This window comes from Camelus ferus, chromosome 4 (genome assembly GCF_009834535.1).
Source record: "Camelus ferus isolate YT-003-E chromosome 4, BCGSAC_Cfer_1.0, whole genome shotgun sequence".
Classification (NCBI taxonomy): domain Eukaryota; kingdom Metazoa; phylum Chordata; class Mammalia; order Artiodactyla; family Camelidae; genus Camelus; species Camelus ferus.
The window spans coordinates 48611574-48636231 of record NC_045699.1 but is presented as its reverse complement, the minus strand read 5'-3'; the positions used below and the strand labels follow the sequence as shown (position 1 = coordinate 48636231).

Sequence of the window (24658 nt, the reverse complement as noted above, 5' to 3'; positions counted from 1 at the left end):
CTGAAGCTAGAACAATTACTTATGTGAAAGCTGATATGAAAAAGCATATACCTATGTCGACACATAGTAATTTGTGTTTATAGCTGTGTATGTTTGAAAACTCCCAAATCATTATTAGATTCCAAAGAACGATGGAACAAGAAAATTTTGAAACCAATTCTAAGAATAATTTATATTAAAGACATTTCTTTTTCTGCTCTTAGCTACATCATCCCTCCCAAGGCTTCCGCTTTGGAACTGTCCGGGAAAGCAGTGCTGAAGATTATGTGAGGCAAAGCTTCCCAGAGATGCATGAGTATATGAGAAGGTACAATGTACCAGCCACCCTGGATGGAGTGGAATATCTGAAGTGAGTGTCAACCTCCTGGGTCCATAAAGTTCTCACTGGGAGAGAATTCTCAGCTACTGATGTAGTGTTAGTTGTTTTTCTTTAAAATGATAGCTAAATATATCCATTATGTGTTCAGTAATACCTCACACTGTGTGAGATCCAGGAGGCAGTATGGAATGAGTGTGCGTTTAATTATGTGACCTAGATTACTAGTTACCTACACAGTCCCAAGTTGGCAGTAGCTTTGATCAAAGTGCCAGTGGGGTCATTAGTGTAGCAGATGGTGGGGGAAGTAAATGTTGGCTTGATATCACTTGGGAAAACAATGCTGCTGAAATGATCAAACACTCAGGGAATGTGGCCAGAGGATAAAGTGTCCCAAAGCAACCCTTTCCTTCACAGTGAGTCTCTAACCCCATGGACTGTCTCCTCTTGCCACAAGGAAATGGAATTTATCTTAGAGATATCCTGTAGAAAAGAAATAAGATAAAAGACAATGATTCCCATGCCAGCATCCTTCTCATCAGAATTTATGAGAAGCAATCAAGAGCAATCACACTGCCATGGCAGATTAGCAGAGCCTGTGATTCAGTGAAGCTGAATGCAAAGGAGGGTGGTGCTCTTACAGATCTGCCCAATCTAGTCTGCCTGGGATAAGGGGATGCATGGCTCCTGATAAGCACCACAGCATGCAGGGAGCAGTCCTCTCCTTCCTCCCTGATGGTCTCAGGACAATGACATACATTCAAACTCCAATCCCTAGAATTGTGCAGCACTGGAAACTGGTATCTTCAACCACAATAACCTCGCCAATGGACAGCAGAACTGGCACCTCAAAATTTTTTTCTTATCATTTTTTATTTTATTTTTAAAAATCTTTCTCTTTGGTTGGGGGGGGGTGGTAAACTAGGTTTATTTATTTATTTATTTTAATGTAGGTACTGGAGATTGAGCCCAGGACCTCATGCATGCTAAGCATGTGCTCTACCACTGAGCTATATACCCTTCTCTCCCCTCAAATTTTTTTTAAGAAAGAAGAGAAAAAAATAATTTTTGGAACATAAAGCCTCTGTATTTCTCAAGAGCTCTAGTAATCAGCTCCTAAAACAATTTTATGGACTTAGCTAGAGAGGAAGCCATGTGCTCTTAGATCTGCAAAGTTATATATGGTATTGAAGCAGTATGAAATGGCACTTTTAATTTTGCAAGGACATTGAAACATTAGAGTCCCTCTCTCACACAGAGTTTGGTGCTCCTTTGCCTCCCAGCTCCTGTTCTGTATTCTCTCCTTTAGGCAGATTCATGGCTGAGAGAAAGAATAAGATGTCAGTGAGATAGCGATGGCTCTCCACTAAATAGTAATGGCTGGCAAACTGGGCCCTTCTGGCTGTGTGAAAGGGTGAGACAAGCCACTGCTGCAGTCCCCAGTTTCACTCCACTCAGGGTATTTATTTGTTTATTCTGGAGGCTTCACCAAGAAGACCCCAGTGCTCAGAGTTGGCCGCACTCTAGCCTGGAGAGAAGTTATCGTTAGGAAAGCAGGCACAGATGAAGATACTGAGTCTGAAAAGAAGCAAATTATCTAGGGAAATACAGCTAGCAAGTGGCAGAGTCAAGACTAGGACCAGGTCTCTAGAATCCAGCCACTGCTGCAGGCTAGTCTAAAAACTGTAACAGGAAAGTAGGTCCTTGATGTTCAAAGAACAGTCCATGTTCTTCCAGCAGCATCCGTGTTCCAGGCAGCACCCATCCCAGAATCCGCATTTTAACAAGCTCACCGGGTGACTCACTGATTGAGGTGAAATTGGAATATAGAGCTTTCACTAGTGCCCCCTCCTGTCTGTATCTGGGCGTCTTTCTCCACTTTTGGCCCAGGCACGGCCTATACTCTTAGCCACCACTCCAAACAGCCAAAGTCCTCAAGTTACCTCCTGCCATCCTAGAGCTTTGACCTGCAGGGCACAGCCCTGGAGTCACCTGTAAAGACAGGTTTCTGTGTTAAACCTGTTCCTGCCCTCTCCCATCAAAACTCCCCTGGGCTGAGTCCTGCTCACTTAGGGCCCTGATTCCTAAGGTGACCGTATTCTAATAATGAATCCCTATTAAAATATTAATTTCTTTTAGTATGTTTACATATGACTGGTGGTGTATATGTTATTAAATGAATGCTCAAAAAGACAGCATGATTTTATCATGGGAGAAACAATTGGAAGCCTTGCCAACTATGAGGATAATTAAGCTAGTCTTGAAGCTCCTTATACCTGCATCACACCTGGCCACTTCCTCACCAGTGACTCAGGGCCCCAAGGGAGTCTGTGAGCTAATCACTTCTTGCCTTTCTATGCAATAGAGACCTGTCGTAGCTAACTTCACTTGCAATTCAAAATCATGAGTAGTCACTTAAGGATACCACTGAGGTGGACCTAAGGAATTACTAGTTAGAAAAACTGAACCCCAGTGTTCTATTGTTCTTGCTACCACAAATATTTGCAGAGTACTGGTAAATGATAACTTGATATTTAGTTTCCAAGGTACATTTTGCTACTGTGAGAGTAAAACTTTGGAGAAACGTCTTGCAGCTTGACGGTTATTTTATTGCCAGGATTCTGTTAAGGTTCCTTATCCTCAGCTTCTAGGAGAAAAATTCACATCCCCAGCCCTTTGTGAAGCTTCTCACAGCCTTGGAACTGGGAGATGTTTTTCATTTTGGTAGAAGTTAAACATAGGCCTCATTGTAACTTAAATCCTATACCCCTGGAAAAGGGGATGCTTTTGAATTGGCCTTTTCATTTCCTGGAAGAGTAGAAAGAGGAAGCAATAGTCAGCGGGACCAAGAAGGGAATTTGACCTACTTAATATGTGTCCATGTGTGGCTCCAACAAAGCCATCAAAGAGTTACTTCCTGCCCAGTGATGAATCTTAGAGGTGTCTAGGGGTTTCCTTCTCTTTTAGACTTTTGATGGGCCCTAGCCATGCTCTTCTCTGAGTTTAGAAGCTACTCCTCTGTATTGAATTCCAACAGCCTCATTTTTGGCTCTAAGAGAGGAATGAGTGAAGCCAGATGAAATAAAGAGGAGTTGTTCCCTTTGCCCAGTTGTTTGGTCAGCCCTGAGGGTCAGAAAGCCTTTATTAAATGGATTGTATGTCCTATACCTTTCCAAAAAGAACTTGAGGTGGTTAAAAGCGGGAGTCATTGTATACGCCTTAAACAGTCCCTTTGAAACTCCTCCTTCCTTCCTCCCTTTCTAAGTGGGAGCTCAGCCAATGCTGACAGCCTTCCTCTGGACCATCTCTGTGCCTATATTCAAAAAAAGGGGAGAACACATAAAGGAGGCACAAGGCGTCTGTTAGCATCTTGAGCCCATCCCTCAGTTGACTCACTGATCCAGTCCAGAAACACCTGCTTTAAATGATTATTGCCTGATGGGAGTGAAACATGGATCTCTGGAGATATATTAAAAAATCAGATCAACAAATGTCTATTATATATGCTTCCCCTTCCATTTATTGAACACCAGACTATGGACTTTGAAGAGATCTTAACTCCCTTTTCCCCAGAAGAGCTAGATATCCTATTTGCATTTCCTTAATATGTACTCCTCAAGATGAAATAATGCTTGATCTCGGAAGACTATGATAGTGATGGTGACAGAAAGAAATCAGAATGTTCAAACACTGATTAATGAGGCACCCCGACCCTGGCTCTGACACTTAAGTGGCTCTGTAACATGGATCAAGTTACTTTGACTCTGAGTCTCAATTTCTTCTTCTGTTAAAATGGGATAATAACACCCACCTGACAGTCATTATGTGGGGTAAAATGTACGGAGAACAGTAAATACAATGCCTACACAAAGAAGTCGTTTAGTTAATGTGAGAGAAATGAACCTTCTCTATTCACCTTCCCATTCAATTCACAGTCACTCTGGCTTTGTTGTTGGATTTAGAAGTAGTGAAAGAAACTGGCAGATGAACCCACAGGCAAGATGTCACGTTCTCTTATAAGAGTGTCTGTTTCTTCTGGTCTGTTCTCTGCAGGTCAGTGAGATGTCAGCAGCTACCCAGCCGATGCTGCCCTTACTCTCCAGGTTTCTGCTCCCTAAACAAAAGCTAGCTGTTAACCTTAGTGTTTTGAGTCTATTAATAGATCATTTTTTTCACTTTTCTTCTCTTGGTCTTAAATATAGGAATGATCCAGTGAAACTAGATGCCTTTATCATGGACAAAGCCCTCCTGGATTATGAAGTGTCAGTAGATGCTGACTGCAAACTTCTCACCGTGGGGAAGCCATTTGCCATAGAAGGTATTAATCAGTCATTCTTGATTCACTTTCTCTTGAGATGTGCTGAGTGTACCAACTTAGCAAGTCAGAAATGCCAGCGTCAGAGGCAAAGAGTTATTTTTCTTCCCTTGTTTTTGTTTTCAACTCACAAGCACTTAGCTATTCAGTTGCTCAAGTTAAGTATTTAATGTTCACCTACTCCACATATTTTTATCCAATTGTTAGAAAAACAACAACCAAAAACATCATCGTTATTACCCAAATGATGTTGCTTTAGGTATCTGGGAGTGGTGACACAGTGTAATAAGTGGGGAGTCTGGTTTTAATTTGATCTGTATTTTCTAATGGCAAAATCCTGTTAATGAAGCTGATGCTAAAGCTAGAATGATTGTGTTTGACAGCTGGAATTGATTTAGTCCAATCTACTTGTTTTTATCCACAAGAAAACACACAGACATTATATCACTTTCTCATAATCACACAATTAAATGATAATACTGGAATTAGAATCCAAATTTCATGTTCCTTAAATAAATGTTTTTCCGTTAGTTGGAAAATAAGTGGGGGAAAAAAATCAACTTCTGTAGTTTAGTAACCTCTAAGAGTCCTAAGCAAAGCCTTGTTTGGGACCTCAGGTTTCCGTCTCTCCCCACTGGCAGTAAATTTTTGCTTCCAACTTGTTCAACCAATCAATCAAACTTCAGGACCAAAGAAAGATTGCTTTGTCAGTAGCTCCTTTCATTCTGGACAACAGTTGGAGCTGATAGTTTGAATCAGCAAATTTCACATCTCCCAATTCCCAGCTTCCCTCCTCTGACAATACATGCTGCTTCTCAAGACAGCCATGCTCACTTGTCAGAAAACACTTTGACTTGAAGCAATCCTGTGACGGAGCCCAAGTCCTATTTCCAGAAAACTGTACTTTCCTGTATGTTAACTAGTATATAAAGACTATTCTTGTTTCAATTTTCCAACCACAGTTGGTCTCTGTCTCCCTGAGCACATCAGCAAATTTTTTACTTCAGTCTTCATTTTTGTGATGATTGAGAACGTAGCCACTGATGCTGTTTCTCTGAGCCTTCTCCTAAGAGAAATCAATCTCCGGTCCAAGCAAAGTGACCTCCACCTGAACCAGGAATAGAACTCAGGAAGAGAGAGATTTAGTGGTAGTGATCTTCTATTAAGACTACAGTCTGACGTAGAAAACAAACTTATGGTTACCAGAGAGGGGAAGGGGGTGGGAAGGGATAAATTTGGGAGTTCGAGATTTGCAGATACTAACTACTATATATAAAATAGATAAGCAACAAGTTTATACTGTACAGCACAGGGAACTATATTCAATATCTTGTAGTAACCTATAATGAAAAAGAATATGAAAACAAATATATATATGTACATGTATGACTGAACTATTATGTTGTACACCAGAAATTGACACATTGTAAACTTACTACACTTCAATTATACATATATATGAATAAAAGACTGCAGTCTGAGACTCCAAGGCAGAAAAAGAAAAGCAAAGAAAAAGAAAAACTAGAAAAACAAAGAGCATTCATTATATAACCTCATTTTAATGTAACCATGGAAAAATTCTCATTTTTGGTGGCATCTGGGGATATGGAAGGGGTGTTACTTTTTTTTATCTGTCCTAGATTCACTGGGTAATTGAGGTGCCTTTTGCCATTAGCAGCTGTTAACAATAAATCATTTGTAGTGGGCAAAAGAATGAGGGACTCTATTTTCCACCTCTGTCTTCAGGAGGCAAACCCTAGCTTGTCAAAAACCAGTGGTGAAATGGCTTGTTTGCCTCTGCTAGACCCCAGTGCCAGATGCCACACAATTAACTCCCCACTGGTTTCCTGTTTACATTTCCATCTGTGCTCCTGAGACTTAGTGTCTTGCAGTCCCTAACATCTCCAGACACCACATTGTTTTCAAAGGGCATAAATACAAAGTGGCGCATGGAAGCGCTCTCACTGCAAGAGAGCCGAAAGACTACAGAGTTGAACAGAGAGAACATTCTCATCGTTGTTGGCCTATTCTAAAGAAAAAAAAAATTTGCTGGTTTATTCTGGGTGAGGTGCAAATCAGAAAATTTAATTTAATACTGCCTCCATGAACAAGTTTGCAACCTAAAAACAGAACTTGGTAAAACACAAAAGGAGAATACTTATAAGTTACAAACATGATAGAGATACTAGTAAAAATTTTGACTGCTACTTAAAAATAAAAATTAACCTCATAGATTTTTAGGGAATATTTCTCTCTTTATGAAATTTTTAAAAATATTATATGCTTTCCTTTAACAACATTTAGATTTTTGAACTTACAAAAGTGTGGACTTTATTATTAATGAATTAGACTGTAAGCATAAAAATACCATAAAAGTGATTTATGAACAATTTTTACTCATTTAGCTTACAGGAACATTTCATGTCTATCTGTATCCTTTGACAGGGTTTAGTACAATGCAAGGCATATAACAGTGATGTAATAAATGATGTATTGCCTATTATATAACTCATTTGAAACAAGTACCTAATTCACTTACTAAAATTCACTCACTAGTGTAGATAATCAAAAAGCACCCTTAAAGCCTGCATGCACTTTCTTAAGTGCTTAAATGACTTTGGAAACTTAGGAGGGAAACCTAAATCCATTGATTCCTTCGTGCTGAATGTACATTCAGTCTATATAGTATTGACATTACACCAACTCAGTGTGACTACTGAACATCCCTCCGAAGTGCACCATTCTGCGTTTCTTTACGGCTTAAACGGTAAAGGGGAGGCAAATGAGACTGTAATCCACACTGAATTTGAAGCCTTTTCATGAGTCCTCAGTGCAGTAAACCAAAACTATCATGAATTCAAGAGCATGTGGAAAGTCTTGGTCATAATAAATACTATATTACCAGGGACACAAAGACATATTGTATGCTCTGGTGAAAAAGAAAATGTTGAGATAAATGATTATATATCCCAAATGTATGCACTGGAGTTAGCAGACAGTAAAGGTTAAATGAGAAGAAAGAGTAATGAAACTGCACAGTCATGATTTGTGACCTTTTTGAGTTTGTTCTTTAACTTGCTTTCCACTTATTATTTAATACAGTGATTGGAGCACTAACTCTGGAGTCTGAGTGCTTGGGTTAGAATAGAGTTTCTGTTACTAACTGTGCTACACTGGGCAAGTCACTACCTTTAGGTTCCTCATCTGCATAATGGGTTTATGAGTAGTACATCTATGACAGAGTTGTGAAGATGAAGTAAAGTAATACATGTAAAGCATATGCAAGCACACAGTAAGTGCCCAATAAATTATTATTATTCAGTATATTGAATTAATAGATTAAGACCAATTCACCAAAAAATTATTCCAGGGTGGATAGCCTTCATATATCTCAGCACACACTTCTCTCTCCACTTTGATATGCTGGGGGTAAGGGAAACCCATTTTTAAAGTCATTTTTATGATTGGGACTATTCCAGTATGTTCTCAACCATTGCCCCAGAGTAACTAAATATGGTATTCCAAGGGCAGATCACAAGACTGAATTACTCTTTCTTCCCGAAGGCTTTTTAACCCAATCTAAGATCTTATTTTCAAGATATCTGTTTTTCAACCACATTTCAGGATGCTTCTTGTAGTCTATGAATTTCTAACTATACATTTTCTAGCCAAAATATATTTCCACCACTCCTAGCTGAGTAAAGCTGATTTATCCACAGGGAAAAGATCAGGATTCTATTCTGAAAATTGTTCTCTTGGGCTATTAAGCTGTATCCAATTTCCAGGGTGCCTGAAGCCTTCATCTTTAGGGTTGAAGGATTTCATTTTGCTTCATCCATCAGCCACAAAATAGTCAACCTCATCTTTACTGCAAAGCCACACTTCTAATGATAATGAAAGCAACTTGGGCTGCTAAGTTGAATCAGCCATTTAAAAGTAAGAATTCTTTGACCAATGAACACAGTCAAATTTGAAAAGCAACTGATAAAGAGGACAGAAATGAAACCTTCAAGTTTTACTATTTTGTATTTCTGAGTAAAAATGATTATATGTCTTTTAACAAATACCTCTTCTAATTACCACATAACTTTTTTGTTCTATTTCTCCCCTTGTTCCATATGCATAGTTTGTTTTAATTAGCTAATAATTATTAATTCCAATAATTATTAAAATATCAATATTTAATATATGTATTAAAACAGAAAATCTAAAAGGATGGTAATCTATTTTTAGTGGTCAATTACAAATTAACCTTGACATGATGGAGTGGAGTGATTTAATATTTATTATTTCCTATGCAGTGATTTTTGATAAATGACTCTGCAACTTCAGCATAGCTTTTTCCCTTAGGGAATTTTAATACTTTTGTGATAGTGCCAAAATTCTATTTTTAGAATATGTAAATTTATCATAAGTATTAATTTCAGATTTTTAAACCTTTTTGTGTATTTTTGTCTCATCTATGCAAAATAACCACTATCAAGAATCAAAGACTCCTTCCTCATCCTCACACCTGGTACCAGTCTCTCTCTCCTCTGAACTCCACAGTTTTATTCACCCTCCTCTTTGCATCCTAGTCGTTGTATCTTACGTTCATTGAGTTTATGACTCACCTATCTTTTTTTCTCAGGTGAAGTTCTGTAACATCCTACTATGCTGTGTAGTTACTTATGTCTGCCTCACCTCCCCGTGCCACCATGAGCTTTGTATAGATAGACTCAGTGTCTAATTTAACTTCGTAACCTCCTCAACACTTGGCGGAGTGTCTGGGACAGAACAGCATTCACATATTTTTGGAGTGCAATGAATGCTTAGCAAATGAGAAACAAAAACAGTTCTGCCATGATTATGCTAACCATGGCTGGAATTAATGGCTTTAAGAGAATTTTTAAGAGAAACAATATAGTCAGGGAGGGTCTTTGCTAGTTAATTTCCTCCTCTATGTATAATCATATAACCAGTTGGAGCTGTGCTTAACACTATATTTACATAACTTATTAACATGTTTATAAACAAAGTCTGCATATGATGTGTCTGCTGAAAACAAACCACCAGTTTAGGCGATTGTGGTTTTTTACTGCATCACCTGGTTTGGGGAGATTGCATCAATATGACTGTAGTGACAGGGCCTGTTTGAAGGGGAGGAATCGGTCAAGTATTCCTTTGCCTTGGTCACATGCTTTAATGGATGAAGTGGAAAGAACATGGGTTTTAGACTCAACCAGACCTAATTTCAGTTGCTAGCTTTGCCAACTATGAGCTGTGTGACCTTGGGCCATTTACTTATTCAATCCTTAAGTCTCTAAAAACACATATTCTGCACGGGTTCTTATAGGGGTTAGATACATGTGGAATGGTATCTGGCACACAGTAGGGCTCAGTATGTTGTAGTTCTCATTACTAGAACCCCAGAGAGATTTAACTGAACGGTATACCACAATCCAGTACACAATCTTAGACTAGTGAGTGATCTACAAAATGGGGTAAGGTAATAAACATAAAAAGTTCACTATAAGCAGTACTCTGTGTCTAGTAAGCCCTCCATAAGCATTAGAAATTGAAATTGTTGAAGAATTATTGCCTGGAGGGGAGAAAAGGAATAATATTCAGCAAACCAGCCTAATTATTCTGACCATCAACCACATACCCACCAGATAGTTCCACATCCTCCTGCTGCGTTTGTATATGTCCCAGTTCTCCTCCCTCAAGTGCTTATCTCAATTGTAATGAAATAATTGTTACGTGGTGCATTGTTTAACATCCATCTCCCTAAGAGCATCTGTACTCCAAGACAGCAGGGACCGAATTTCCCTTGCTCACCACTAAATCCCAGCCACTTAACACAGTGCCTGTTGACTCAGTAGATGTTTGTTGAGTGAATGACTGAGTGAATGAACAAATGTGTGAGTTAGTTGGTCAGTGGCTGTTATTATGCACATGACTAGTATTGTGCCTGACATGTAAATAGCTACTGAATGGATGTCTGTGCAACTGAATTGTCAATGGCATTCATAATATTAAAAGTTTCTAAAGAAAACCAGTTGCTTTCTTATACTTACCCATTATCTTTTTAAAGTGTTGTTTAATGGTAACATCAGCAGAACAGGCTGCCCCGTGTAAAGTCTTTTATTGTCAGTCTTTCCTTTCAAACCAGAACTACTAGGCACAAAACAGGCACTCAAAATAGCTCTTTGAATGGAAAATTCTAGTCACGCTCTTGACATTGTCATCATTTCCTTGACTCACCATTGTTAAGGAACAAACAAAATTATCAGGGGAAAAAAATAACACACAGCTCTTTAAAATGCAAAATTTTTTTGGTATTATTTATTTCCTCTCTATTAGTTATCTTAAGCCTCATTTTTTATAAAAAGGATTTGCATATCTTTAATTAAAACAAAAACAACAACTAGTTATCTTTGGATATAAATTGTGAGATGGAATCATTATACCAACTATTTGTTTCCATGAAATATCTTTGGATTTTTGACAGCCTTTTAGTCTTTATATGTGAAAAAAGGAACTAGCTATGTTTTCAGTTTCTCTTCCTCAGTCACCTTGAGGGCAGGGGCAGTACATCCTTTTTTGACTATGCTATCCAATAGCTAAAGACAAATGTGACTAGTTAATTAGTTCTTTCACATGGTTCATCAAAGAAATCAGCAGTGAATTAACAGTTTGGAAGGCAAGTAAAGCCCCACACCAAGTGAGGATACAGAGTCCAAGCCAATTAATCAGACTGATAACAAAGTACATCTTCTTCTTCCTCCTCCTTCATCCTTTCCCCTGCCTCGCATACCTTGAATAAGCATTGTCCTAGATATTTGGTTTATCATGTCCTTGATTTTTTTCTCACATACTTTTAGCACATACATAGGAATTCCTAAAATTATACTGTTTTGTTTTTGAATGTTTTTACATTCACACAGTGGATTCACACTGTAATCTTCTGGGACTGATCTCTTTTCACTCAGTATTACTAAGCGTCATCCATGTCACTGCGTGCAGTTCTACTTCATACATTTCACACTGTGTAAAATCCCAATTGTGTAAATACCTCGCAACTTATTTACCCATTCTCTTGTCAAAGAACATTTGAGTTGTTTCCAATTTTTGCTGTTAAGAACAATGCCTCGAAGAACATTCTTGTACAAATCTCCTGGTGTGGTTGTGGAGGAGTTCTTTAGGAATGTACTTAGAATTGCTCGTCTTTGAGCATATAAAGCTTCAACTATACAAAGTAATAAACTGTTTTCCAGAATGGGTACATCAATTTGCTTCCCCACAAGCAGTGTATAAGTGATCGTATTGATCTATATTTGCTCCAACACTTGGTATTATCACACTTTTTTTTTTGACAAGTTTTGTTGATGTTTTAGTTCTCATGCAATATTGTACATTCACATGGTCTCATTCTGTTATTAAAAAATAAATTCTTCAATTTAAAAAAAGTATACTTCAATCTAAAAGATAATAAAACAGAAAATAAATAAATAAAAGTACAAGAAGGTCATGCATGGCTGATAACAAGAGTATGTCATAAACCAGGGATTATAATTAATCTAATTTTGTGTACTTAGGATGCAGAGGAGGGGTTCTGGGAGAGGTGGATAGGGAATCCTAGCCCTGGTAAAGACCTCAAAGATGGCTTCTGAGAAGTATCTTGAAGGGAAGGGCAGAAGGCCTTGGGATACAGTGTGCCCCTAGTACACCATACACAGCTCATTCCTCTCCTTTCCAGACCCATCTCTTTTACTCAGTGAGACAGCGAATCCAAAGTCATCATACCTTGGACATTTCTGAGTCCTCTGAAGGAAAGCTGATGAAAGCTCACCATGCCCTTGTTACCAGGTCTGACGGCAACATCGCACAAGCGTGGTGGCAACATCTCAGAAAACTGTCAGGTGAAAAACTCATCTAAGATTTTATTTTCTTCTAGGATATGGCATTGGTCTCCCTCCCAGCTCTCCCCTGACCTCCAATATATCCGAGCTGATCAGTCAATACAAGTCACATGGGTTTATGGACGTGCTGCATGACAAGTGGTACAAGGTGGTTCCCTGCGGGAAGAGAAGTTTCGCTGTCACTGAGGTAAGAAAACACTGCTGTGATGTCGATGCTTTGTATAGCTTTACCTTGAAGAACATGGCGAAATGCTATCCTATGTCTTGTGGTCAGTAATCCAGGTGTTTACATCTCCTGGGACTCACCATGATGTTTGGATTACTCCTACCTTCACTTGAAGCATACCTGTTCTATAGGAATCTCCAGTAAGACGAATCTGTCTTAGATTTAACTGTGATGCTGTTTTTGATGAGTAAATGTCTGAATTTCTGCTCTTTCCCTATATACTATACCCACAAGTGCAGAAGAAATGTTGTTCTGAACTACAACAGCAGTCTCTGAGATTGACGTTAACAGTGTTTGGTTTAAATAATTGCTGGTCATGATGTGGGCTGCAGGATATCCTGAAGATCTAATCAAAACCAACTTCCCAGAGGTCCAGGGATGAGTCCTTTGTGGGTTTAGAGAAATAGATATTACCTTATAACTGGTAATTCTTAGATTACAAATCCTAGATTTTTCACAATGAAAGCAACCCTTCTTTTACAGTTGGGAAACTAATATCCAGAGATCCTAAGTGATTTGCCCAAGGCACACAGATAGTCAGAACCTCCATCTTTCTACTGCAGTTCTCTGCCTTTGTGATGTAATTAGAAAGAAACCTGCAAAGTGAGCCAGAAAATTAGATGATTAAGACAGGAGACTAAAAGGTGTAACAAGAACCACAGGCTCCAGTATTTAAAAGAGAAGCCAAATAAAGCAGTACAAGGTCGGCCTGACATTTAAAAAAAAAAATCTAAACCCAGCAATATTGGCTTCAAATAGCCTCTATTTGCCAACAACTTTCAAGTTTGTATTATTTCACCACAGACTTGTCTTCTGAGCTCCAGAACCATACATCTACCTTTCTATGTGACATCTCCACTTGAATATCTTACAGGCATCTCACATTTGCCTTGTCAAAACTGAACCCTTGATCTTCTCTCCTAAGTCTGCATTTCCTCCTGTGCTTCACATCTTGGGTCATGGCACCTCTGTCCATCAAGTTACTCATCCCAGAAACTGGCAGGGATCCTCACTGCCTCCCACATCTCACCTTCTGCATCCATCAGCAAGCCAGATCTTTTCCTTCTGTAAAACATGTCTCAAATATGCCCACTTATTGTCATCTCCACTGTTACCGCTCTAGTCTAAGCCATCATCCCTCACCTTGGACCACTGCAGAAGTCCCCTAACTGGTCTCTCTGTTTTCATGCCTGCCTTTCTCCAATTTGTTTTCCACATGGCAGATCACTATCCTACGTTAGAAGCCTGCGATGGCTTCCCGTGTTAATTAGGGCACAATCTGAAATGCTGAACGTGGCCTACAGTGCCCTGTGGAACTTGACCTTGCCTGTTTCTTCATCTTCATCTCATGTCACTTTCGTCCTGGCTCCTTACACCCCCACGACAATGGGCATTTCCGATGGAGATACACCAGTGGCTCTCCTGCCTTGAGCACATGCTATTGCATTCCCCTTCCCAGATCCTTCCCCTGACGTTTACCCAGTTAATGCCTTCTCATTAGAAACTCCCAGCTGAAATCTCCCATCTTCAGAACCTTTCCCTAGTCCCTGATGCAATCTGAATCATATCTTCCTTTATAATCTCATCTTATATCTCATTGAGAAGATGGTCACTGAGCCAAGATTTAAAGGAAGCAGAGAGGAAAATGAGGAATTAGGGAGGTAGCATGCTGTTTCTTACCATGTGACAAAAACTGTATTATGGACATTAACTCATTAGTTCTCACTACAACCCTGTAAGGCAAGCATTTTTATCTTTATTTGAAGATATTTCCATGGCTTTTCCTAAAAAAAAATAAATAAAATTGGGCTTACGCTAGTGAGCTGAATTAGTTCAGCCAAGAAAATAAACCACCCAATTGCTTAAATTGTGCAAAGCAATAATTGTTTGGCATTTCCTACCATTCGTTGTGACCATAGTTAACTCAAGCCAAAATCTCCAAGTGATTCAAAGTTGACAGTAAGACATTACACAAGACGAAATCAGCCTCCCACTCATGTCACCAAAGCCAGCAATACGGAACGATTTGCACCTCCCACATCACAAGCACACCTGTAGGCTGTGCCATTTCAGAAGACCATCAAACCAAGACATCAGCTGGAGGGACCGTCTGGCTCCCAAGGGCAAGTGTGAGGGTGCAGGGCTCTTCAGACTCAACTAACTCCACCTAGGTACGCAGAGGGGAACATACCTTTGGAGACTAACAACCACTAACAAAAATAAATTTATTCCAGTGTGAAATATCTAACACACAGCACGATAAATGTGAAGCCGTACATTTTGGCACTTGCATCCTGGCTCGACTAATTGACAACTGAATGACTTAACTGCTCTTAAGTCTGAGTTTCTTCATCCATGAATGGATATGATAAAAACTCCCTTATCATTTTGTTCTGAAAATAAGAGATTATTTATGGAAAGACCTAGCCAAAAAAAAAAAAAACTGGCACAGTAAATAGTAAATAATACTATTATAGTATATAGCATTAATACTTCCTCTCCCTGTGTTGGAGACAGTTCTTGTTTGAACCCCACAGCCCATGTGATAGAAAACGTGTTACTTGGCCATTCTGAGCCTCAGTGCCTGCAAATTGGGCATGATAACATCTACTCTGTAGGACTGTGATGAAGATGAAGTCAGGTATGGTAACCAAATTTGATAACCACAAGGTCACTTACATTCTTAAAGATGTTGAGGTTTCAACATAACTGTTCCAGGGCTGTATGGATTTATCAGGAATTTCAAACAAAACCAAATTAAGTGTGGGTAAAAAAGAACAGATTTTGAAAAACAAGCAGATACTCAGCAAAAGCCATAAACTGCTCAGATGATGCATGCAAAATACTCCACATTTTTTTTTCAAGCGTGCTTTTTAATGGGCCATATTTAGAGGAGAGGCATTTGGGAAATTCTGCATGTAGTGAGCTGGAAGCAGTTGGATAAGAGGGTGATATCAAGATCACATTATGATTGTTAAAACAATCCCGGACGCACTTTCTAGGTCGGCTGGATTTGGAAGCATGAGAGAGGTGGGAATAAAAATGGAAGAGAGGTGTACCCTTAATCGGAACTTCAGAGACAAAAATGTAGGAAGATTTGATAGCATTTGTATGTGTAGAGATAAGAGGCCACCCCCGGCCTTGGAGGATGTTGTGAACACATGTGGAGCTGTTGTTTCTCAGGGATGGTGGTCTGCACCACAGCGTAGTCTGGTCTGTGCGATAACAAACTGCTTTACAGTGATGCTCACCTGTGTGCATTTAGACAGTGGTGCACATCCTTGTGCGCTGACTAGCACTTTTGTCTTGAACAACCTAAGACAGAATTGCAGGACGTCACCCTCACAGAACCCAAAGGTACGATGTAATTAAATGAAATTAGTCCTAAATGAAACTTGGCTGAGCTTGGTCTCCTCCGTGAAGTCCCTCCACCTGCCCGACTTCCCTTCGCTCGATCCCTGAGTCTCCAGTAATGCTTTTTGGTGGCGGTGGTGGTGGTTTTTGTTTGTTTGTTTAAGCTTTCTCCCAGGAAAGGTCAGAAGAAGGAAGCATGCTTGTCAGTGCTTTGCTTGCCATCCCTTTTGCCTCAAATGTCATACATTTGACATTTGTACGGCTGGGCTGTTAGTGTAGAGAAACTGGGACTGGATTTGAAATCAGACAAGCAGTATTTGAAGCCTGTCTCTCCCATCCACTTGCCTTGGGAAAATCGCTAACCCGCCTCAGTCTCGGCTTCTTCATCTGTTCAGTGGCTTCTTGTGAGGAGTTAATAAAATGGCAGTTTAATGAACATATTCCTCCTCCTTCATTCCCTGCCCTGGGGGTGGGGGGGGTGTGGGTGCCGAGCACAGTACAGAAGAAACAGGTATGCTCTGGAGGCTGCCTCTCCCGACAGGTGCTCTTGAGGAAGCCCATTTCCAGGTACAGTCCTAGTCTATGTATGCTGCCACAAAGTAATTAAACACCCTTTCACTCCAAGAAAAAGACTCATTTGGCTAATGAATGATATGCAGGCACCTGGTAACATGACATGAAAGATGCTTTTTTCTACCCATTTCTCATAGTTGGACATTAATATTTAGTCCTCTGTGAGAACACTGATCTATTCACCTCCCATCTCTTGGCAAGCCCAGAGCTGTCTGGCTGCAGCCCCTCTGGAGGATAAACTCATTTTTTTTTTCAGTTCTAGGGCTTTATCTGCTCCCCAGAGTCACCTAGGAAATTTCAGGTCCAATTCTGCAGACCAGACTGCTGCAGCTTTCAGAGAGGAATTTTACGTCGACCTCAGGTGCTTCTTCACCATCCTCCTAGCACAACTGTGCCTCTGCCCACAGTAGACTCATTGTTGGTACATTCCGTGGGGAAAACCTATGGCAAGCTTTAAATTTCCTTCAGTTTCCTTTGACTCAGCAAGAAACTGTAATTTTTTTTTCAATCACTTACTAGTTCCAGGACAACAGTTTTGTGAAATCTGTTATTTGCAAGCCAGGAAGAGGAAGGCAGCAGATCACAGCTTAGCAAACTCCCCCAATTCTTCAAGGAATTATTAAGATATATGATGGTACCTCTTTTTGAAAGTCTCCTTTAAATAATGGGTTGAATAGTGCACGTGTTAGCCAACTGGGAATAGTAAAGAAGGAAGAGGAAGCAGTTTGGGCTGGGAATGGATAGCACACTCAAACAGTCTGGGGAGAGCTTTCAGGAAACTATTTGCAGGGGTATGGATTAAGGAAACCAACAGAAACAGTGCAGTCTCCCGGGTCAGGTAAGGTGAGGGAGCAATTACCACCCCTTAGCTCAAAGGAAAAAAGGATAGATCCACCCCTAGAACCCAAGGAGGCACAGGAAACAAGCACTCTAACAAGACCCGTAGCCTTTGGTTGTGACCTGGCTAAGAGAAACCCAGGAGTAAATACCTGACCTTAGTCTCCTGCCGCCCTCCCATCTTCAGCCACTGCCTTAGGTCAAGGAAGCCTGTCAGTGTGGTCCATAGGGGACCTCCCCAGGGCACAAAGTGGGATGGGGAGAGGTGGAGAGTGGACCTGGAAGGTCAAAGGAATGTCCAGCACAGCCCCTCATGGAAGGTGAATGTGGGGATAGGGCCAGCCAAGGAAGAGTGCCTGCAGCCTGACCATCTAGAATGTGCAGTGTCTGCACCTGCAGGCAGAGGTCCATCCTGCAGGGAGATCATGCCCTACACTGATCAGGAAGGAGAGAGGACAACCAAGTCACTGGAATGACCTTGGTCTCGAGAGTCAGACCACCCTTGTTCTACCATTACTGTAAGGAGACAGCTTTATGTCCTTAGGAAAATTACTGAATCTTTCTGAGCCTCAGCTGAATCCATTTCTTGCAAGGTTTTCTGCCTCTGAACCCATGGGTCTCCTTGCGTTGTTACTGAGGGCTTAGGGAAACAAATATGCACTAAGCAAGAGGTCTAACATTGCAGTGAAGAGAGTGCTATCTCAGGAATCCAGAGACCTCACTTACATGGGGTAGGGAAAAGGAGAAGTAAATTTGGGAACAGTGTAAAAATAAACCATTATGCTTTTCCGTGTTTTTTAATTATTAAGGAAAGTACACATTAGGAAATTGCCCCATTTCATCCATCCATGACCTCACCTTCAACTTGACCCTCACCCTGCCCCTGAATTTACTCAGTCCTTAACCTCACCCCATTACTAACCCCAACGTGACTTTTAATTCACTCTTGATCTTATCCATCCTTGGCATCCCCATTCCTGAACATCATCCAATAAGGGATGGGGCCACAGGGCAGGGATGGAGTGAAGATGTTTGTGAAGCTCACTATTAGGTAAATTTTTTAAGCTGAAGTTTAAATGGTTTGTCTTTAGCACTGTAGAGGTGCAAATGTAAAAATAACCACGGTGTCAAAATATGCACTTGTAAAAGGCACGAACCCGAGGTACTTAACCTCTCTAAGTTTCCTCCTCTGCACAATGGAGAGGATGATATTTGACAATTGGGCTTGGTGTAAGGAACAGAGAGAATGTGCATTAGTGTCTGATGTGTGGTCGGTGCTGAGAGGATGGTTGTTATCATATTCGTCCTGACTCTGCCATGAACCGAGTGACCTTCAGCAAATCACTAAGTTCTGATAAACCTGTTTCCTGCCCTTCAGACTGAACTGTGCAGCATGCCTGGCTTAGAGAATGCTGTGGTTCTCAAGCAGGTGCATTTAGAGGGATCCTGATCTAACTATCTTAAGACCTGGACCCTGGGACACAGAGGAGACTGGTGAACTGACTGACCTCCAGTGTGGGCTCTCCATCCCTGACCACTGCCCCTGACCACTGAAACGTACATCTAGTGTGAAACTTACCGATATTTGTTCACTGAGAAGATGGAGCTTTCTCATGGCAGATCCATCCTTCCCCCTGTTAATTTTTTGTGAGGAGGAAGAATGAGGTAGTTAACCATACACTGAAAGCCAAATAGATCACACAAGCCACGTCAAGAAGCCTGTCAGTTTTCTCTGTTTATCTTTAAAGACCCAAATGGAATGGTATGTGGGTGGGGGACGGGTGGGTTTTAATGCAGTCTTTTCTGCTTTTGACAACTAGGTCACCTCTCAACAGCCTCCTGCCCCTCTCATCCCTGTTCCTTCCTTTTTCAATTTAAAATGTCCCCGTCTGCTATTCAACCTGATGAAAGTTATGGGGAGGCAAGGAGAGTTAATGACTGTAGATTGCTTTAAATTGAAAACCTGTGTTAAGTCAGGAACCACCTTGACAGTTGAGTGCTTCCCTTGGAATAGCCTAGGTAATTAAGTTTAATATTTAAGCCACGCATAAGGTCAGGTGGAACCTATCCAGGTAGAGCTTTCTGGAAACCTGAAGAAACACAAAGCTGTACGTGTGTCCTTTTATGATGTGGAGTGGAACTGTGCATGAGGAAAGGGAGGCCAGGCTCAGAAAGGCATCACCTTCTTCTACTCCACTACCAGAATAGATTCATCCATCCATCCATCCATCCATCCATCCATTCATTCATTTATCCGTCAGCAAAATATATTGAGCCCCTGTGTGCCAGCCCCACACCAAGTACAACCGATGCAGAGATGAATACAGAGCTCACAGGCAGCTCATCGTGGACCCCTAGACCACGCCTCACAGGGACAGCAGCAGGAGAAGATGCAAGGTGGAATGGTGACACGGGCAAGCCCATGGTTCACTCATGGAAGAACAGAGGGAATCAGAGAAGGGTTTCTGGAGGAGGGAACCCCCTGTGGAGGGAAGAGCCCTCCGGTCACAGCATGAGCAAGATACCGAGGCATGAAATTATAAGCAATGCAGTTTGGCCCCACCCTCCAGAGACACCACACCCAACCATGCTGGACCGACAGGACTCCATGTACTTTTAGGGGTGCCCTCCTCAGGGATTATAGAATTAGAGGTGGCCACCCTCCCTGGCCCACTTGTTATGCAGCCACAGCCCAGACCTGGGAGTAAATTATAGGCTTTTGTTCCTGTGTTCTGCCTTGTAGCCCCCTGTTACCTCTGTGAAGGTGACCACATCCTTTCTAGTCTCTGTGTGGAAGGCAGTCTGGAAAAACAGAATTTCAGCTCTGGAAGTGGACATAACCAGGGTTTGGCTCCCAGTTCCATCGCTGCGTCTATGCCAGCCGTGAAACTTCTAAAACTTCACATCCTCACCCCCAAACTGGGGGTAATAAGAGTGTGCTTGTAAGCAGTAAAATATATTCATTGAGATAGTTTATGGAGAACACCTGGCTTAACAAATGTTCCTTCCCCCTTCCCAGAGTATAGAGCTATGCACACAGAAGAAAAAATATTTGGTAAATAATAAACACATGCAAGAAGTTACAGAAATTACTCCTGGACCCATCTCCAAAAGAAGCAGAAGCATCTTATTATTCCAACATAAACGTCCTTTTATTTATTACTTACATGTTATAGAATGGAAGGCTTTCTTGGGAACAACTTGAAAAATACATGATTCTGGAATTTTCTATCTTTCAATGTGCTGGATTAATCAGCTTTTACAGTATCATGTTATTCCTTTTTTCCAACTCAGCTCCTAGGTTTGAGTGGGAAAATATGGAAGTGGCTTATAGAAACCATTAGCCTGCACTTAAAGAAACAGTAACTATTTTCTTTAAATATGGTCAATGATATTTCAAAGTCAGGGTGCTGGGTGGACAGGTTAGAGACCTGCAGTTCTCTAATCTTGTTTTCTCCTTACCCCGTATCAGTCACAAAACTAGGGCTGCTTCTCTGTTGCTCTTTGGTTACTATAAATGACAGAACTTTAAATTCTGATAGTGAAAATTAATTCCAGCAATTGCCCCCCTTCACCCTTGCTAATGACCAAATAAACAGATCTCCTGGAATAAGGGGCTCCTCTTTTATATACGGGAGATGCTTGGGCATTAGTTATACCCCGGACCATGTACTGTTAATAGTCCTTGCTTTTCCCCTGGTGGAATTCAGTGAACTCATGAATATTTATGAACATTATTTGCTGTGCAACTAAAAGGTGTAAACAGTGCTCAAAATGATTAAGACTATTGTAAGAGACAGTCTTCCTCCCACTTTTTCAGATTTCCATACCCTTAAATCTGTGGGGAAATCACATGAAACGGGACTCCTTCCTAATTGTTCCCAGTGCTAAGTAGTACCTCCAGGCTCTGAAGATTCTGGCTTGGAAAAAGACAAAGCGTGGAAACGTATAAACATTGCCATCTAGTGGCTATGATGTGCAGTGTCACAAAATACCAGAAAGCCATCTTTTTAATTTCTCACAGATGGTGTTAACCAAGTCTAACAATGTGAGCAATGGCCCAGACATTTCCTCTGAAGACAGTTGTTCCCATGAGTCTATAGGATTTGGTGCGGCACATGATAAGAAGCCAGCATCGTCGGGGGCGGGGATGGGGGAGCCCTGGAGCCCTGGCAGGGTGCCCATCTCATCACGCAGTAGGGATGATTTCCTACAACATCCAAGCCAGGGCTGGTCAGCCAGGAAAGCTAGTGCTGGAGTCTCATCTTTGCCTCCTCCCTCTATCCTTCTGTCCAAGGAGACTTCAGGCCTAAACAGGTTGAAGTCCTAAGGAACTGATCCCCCTGGTACCTTAGAATAGGGCCTGGTGTGGAATTAGGGTCATTTCAGATGGGATTAGTTAAGCTGAGATGCAGTCATGCTGTCGTAGAGGGGGTCCAACATGACTGGTGTCACTATACGAAGACAACTAGCACGCAAAGACAGAGACACAGGGAAACACCACGTGACCACGAAGGTAGAGGGTGGATTTATGCAACGGCAGGCCAAGGAACATAGAAGGTTGCCGGCAAATGAGCAGAAGCTAGGAATAAGCAAGGAAGGATTCCTCTGCAGGTTTCAGAGGGAACATGGCCCTACCGACATCCTGATTTCAAATTTCTAGACTCCAAAACTGGGAGATGATAAATTTCTGTTTAAACACCACCCTGTTTGTGGTACTTTGTTATGGCAGCTCAGCAAACCAAAACACCTCATCTTTAATGTCTAGGGACTCTCCGCCTAGCTCAGACTCTTATATTCCAGACAAACATGCGTAGTCATCATTCTTTGCTAGCTGCTACCAACTGCCAGCCTCTTCCCCTGCTCAGTTCATGTTTCACAATGCCAGGTTGATCTTTTTAGGTCATTCTGATTAGGTCACTCTTCTGGGCTTTCTCTAGAAACCAAATGTCTTAACCAAACGTTCAGAATTCTCCTTGGTCTGGTTTTCTTCAGCTCACCTTCGGATACTTTTACTCCTGTACCTCAGCCGCATTAAACCAGCTGCTGGTATCTCCGCCCACTCCCTTTCCCACGTCTATGATTATAGTACTGGTCCTGCTCATCTTCATCAGGATAGGACACTACTTCTTGGAGGAGGGCGGGTAGTCCTCCTTCATGTGTTCCCAGCAAGAATTCTAGGAAGTTCTCAGCAATTTCTCAGTTCTCCGAATTCTTACAGCTCTTTGTCCTTCCTTCCCTGATGACATCTTTCATTTTCCATCTTATGCTAAAATTAATCACAACTCTCTAATGCCTCAGTTCACTCAGCAGTCGGTAAGCTCTCTGAGTAGGGACTATCTCTGGATGCCCTCAATGCTTCCTATGTCAAAACAGAGTTGGATAAATGATGCCCTCTACAGGAATGATTGATACACGTTGCCCTTTCTTCAGTGTCTAAGGCATGGAGAGACCAGCTCTTCACTTCAATTAATACCACGCTCTCCCTTGACCTCCCTGTTTTGTCCACACTGACCCTTAAGTTTGTCCCACTTGATATGTTCCTTCTGCCCCAGTCCCTCTGCACATGTACTTCTTTCTTCTTGGACCTCTCATCCCTGCCCAAAACATCCAGTAGCTTCTCCTTGAAATTTCTTTCAGCTCAATCATCACTTCCTCAAGAGAGGTTTTGTTCATCTTTCTGACTAGATCAGATTCCTGTTGTGTTACTTCTGATCCATAACACTCAACACAGGTTCACCTGCACGTTTGGGGGCATGTTAGTTTAGTGAATGTGCATCTTCCCTGCAAATGGCAAAGTCCATGAGGACAGAGACAGCCTTAGGTCACTATTGTATGCTTCTCATACTGTAGATGCTCAGTAAATATTTGTGCAGAAAACAAATGAATAGTTGAGTATATCTGAATGTCTATATATGCAAACAGTCTATTAGAATTTTCTAGGCAAGCCTCCATTAGGCAATAATAATAACATCTACCATATCTGGACCTATGTCCTAGGCACTGAGTCTAATACTTTATGCATTCTATCTCATTTAATCCTAAAAATGATGCTGTAAGTTAGCAGTCATATCCTTGTTTTACAGATAAGCAGATGATGACTCAGATAAGTAACTCTGTCCAAGATTTCACAGTCGTTAAACAGAAACATTATGACTGAAAACGGTATAATCCAAAGCTCATATTAAACGCCATCCCAGAACTACAAAAGAAAATCAAGCATATTACTCTTGATCCTTTTGAATATACATGATAAAGAGACAGAGCAAATAGTGCTACATCCTAAAAGCCAGACCGCTTACTAAACTAGATTTCTCAACGGACTGTCTTTGTTTGTTTTGCCTTGTTTTGTTTTGTTTTTGTTCTTTTTTTTATTGAAGTATAGTCAGCTTACAATGTTGTGTCAATTTCTGGTATACAGCATAACGTTTCAGTCATACGTATGAACACATATGTTCATTTTCATATTCCTTTTCATTATAGGCTACTACAAGATACTGAGCATAGTTCCCTGTGTTATACAGTAGGACCTCGTTGTTTATCTGTTTTATATATAATAGTATCTACAAATCTCAGTCTCCCAATTTATCCTTTCCCACCCCTTTCCCCCCTGGTGACAATAAGTTTGTTTTCTATGTTTGTGAATCTGTTTATATTTTGTAAATAAGTTCATTTGTCTTTTTTTTCGATTCCACATATGACTGAAATCATATGATATTTTTCTTTCTTTCTGGCTTACTTCACTTAGAATGACAATCTCCAGGTCCATCCATATTGCTGCAAATGGCATTATTTTATTCTTTTTTATGGCTGAGTAGTACTCATTGTGTGTGTGTGTGTGTGTGTGTGTGTGTGTGTGTGTATCACGGCTTCTTTATCCAGTCATCTGCAAGGGACTGTGTCTTGTTCACCACAGAAAATCCCATTACCTGGCACAAGGCCTGCAAATGAGCATCAAGAGTCCTTGAGTGCAGTTCATGCAGTGATTCCGCGTATCTTAAGCGCAGACTCCTGTCAGACACTGTGCTGGGGATACTGTGGTGAGGAATGCAGTTGCGGCCCCGCCCCCTTGGAGTTTCCTTTCCAACACAAAAAGGAAAAGCGAGGATGTGAGAAGATAAAATAATAGTAAG

General features: G+C 41.0%; 1 protein-coding gene across 3 annotated transcripts in view; it reads left to right on the top strand.

Moving 5' to 3' along the window:
- GRIN3A (glutamate ionotropic receptor NMDA type subunit 3A) overlaps positions 1-24658 on the top strand; it is a 145711-nt gene that overhangs the window by 99976 nt on the left and 21077 nt on the right. For all 3 annotated transcript variants that reach the window (XM_032478096.1, XM_032478098.1, XM_032478097.1), the window contains 3 exons: positions 204-349; positions 4519-4634; positions 12571-12722. In XM_032478096.1, coding sequence (XP_032333987.1) covers positions 204-349; positions 4519-4634; positions 12571-12722 — 414 coding nt within the window. The remainder of the gene's footprint in view (positions 1-203; positions 350-4518; positions 4635-12570; positions 12723-24658) is intronic.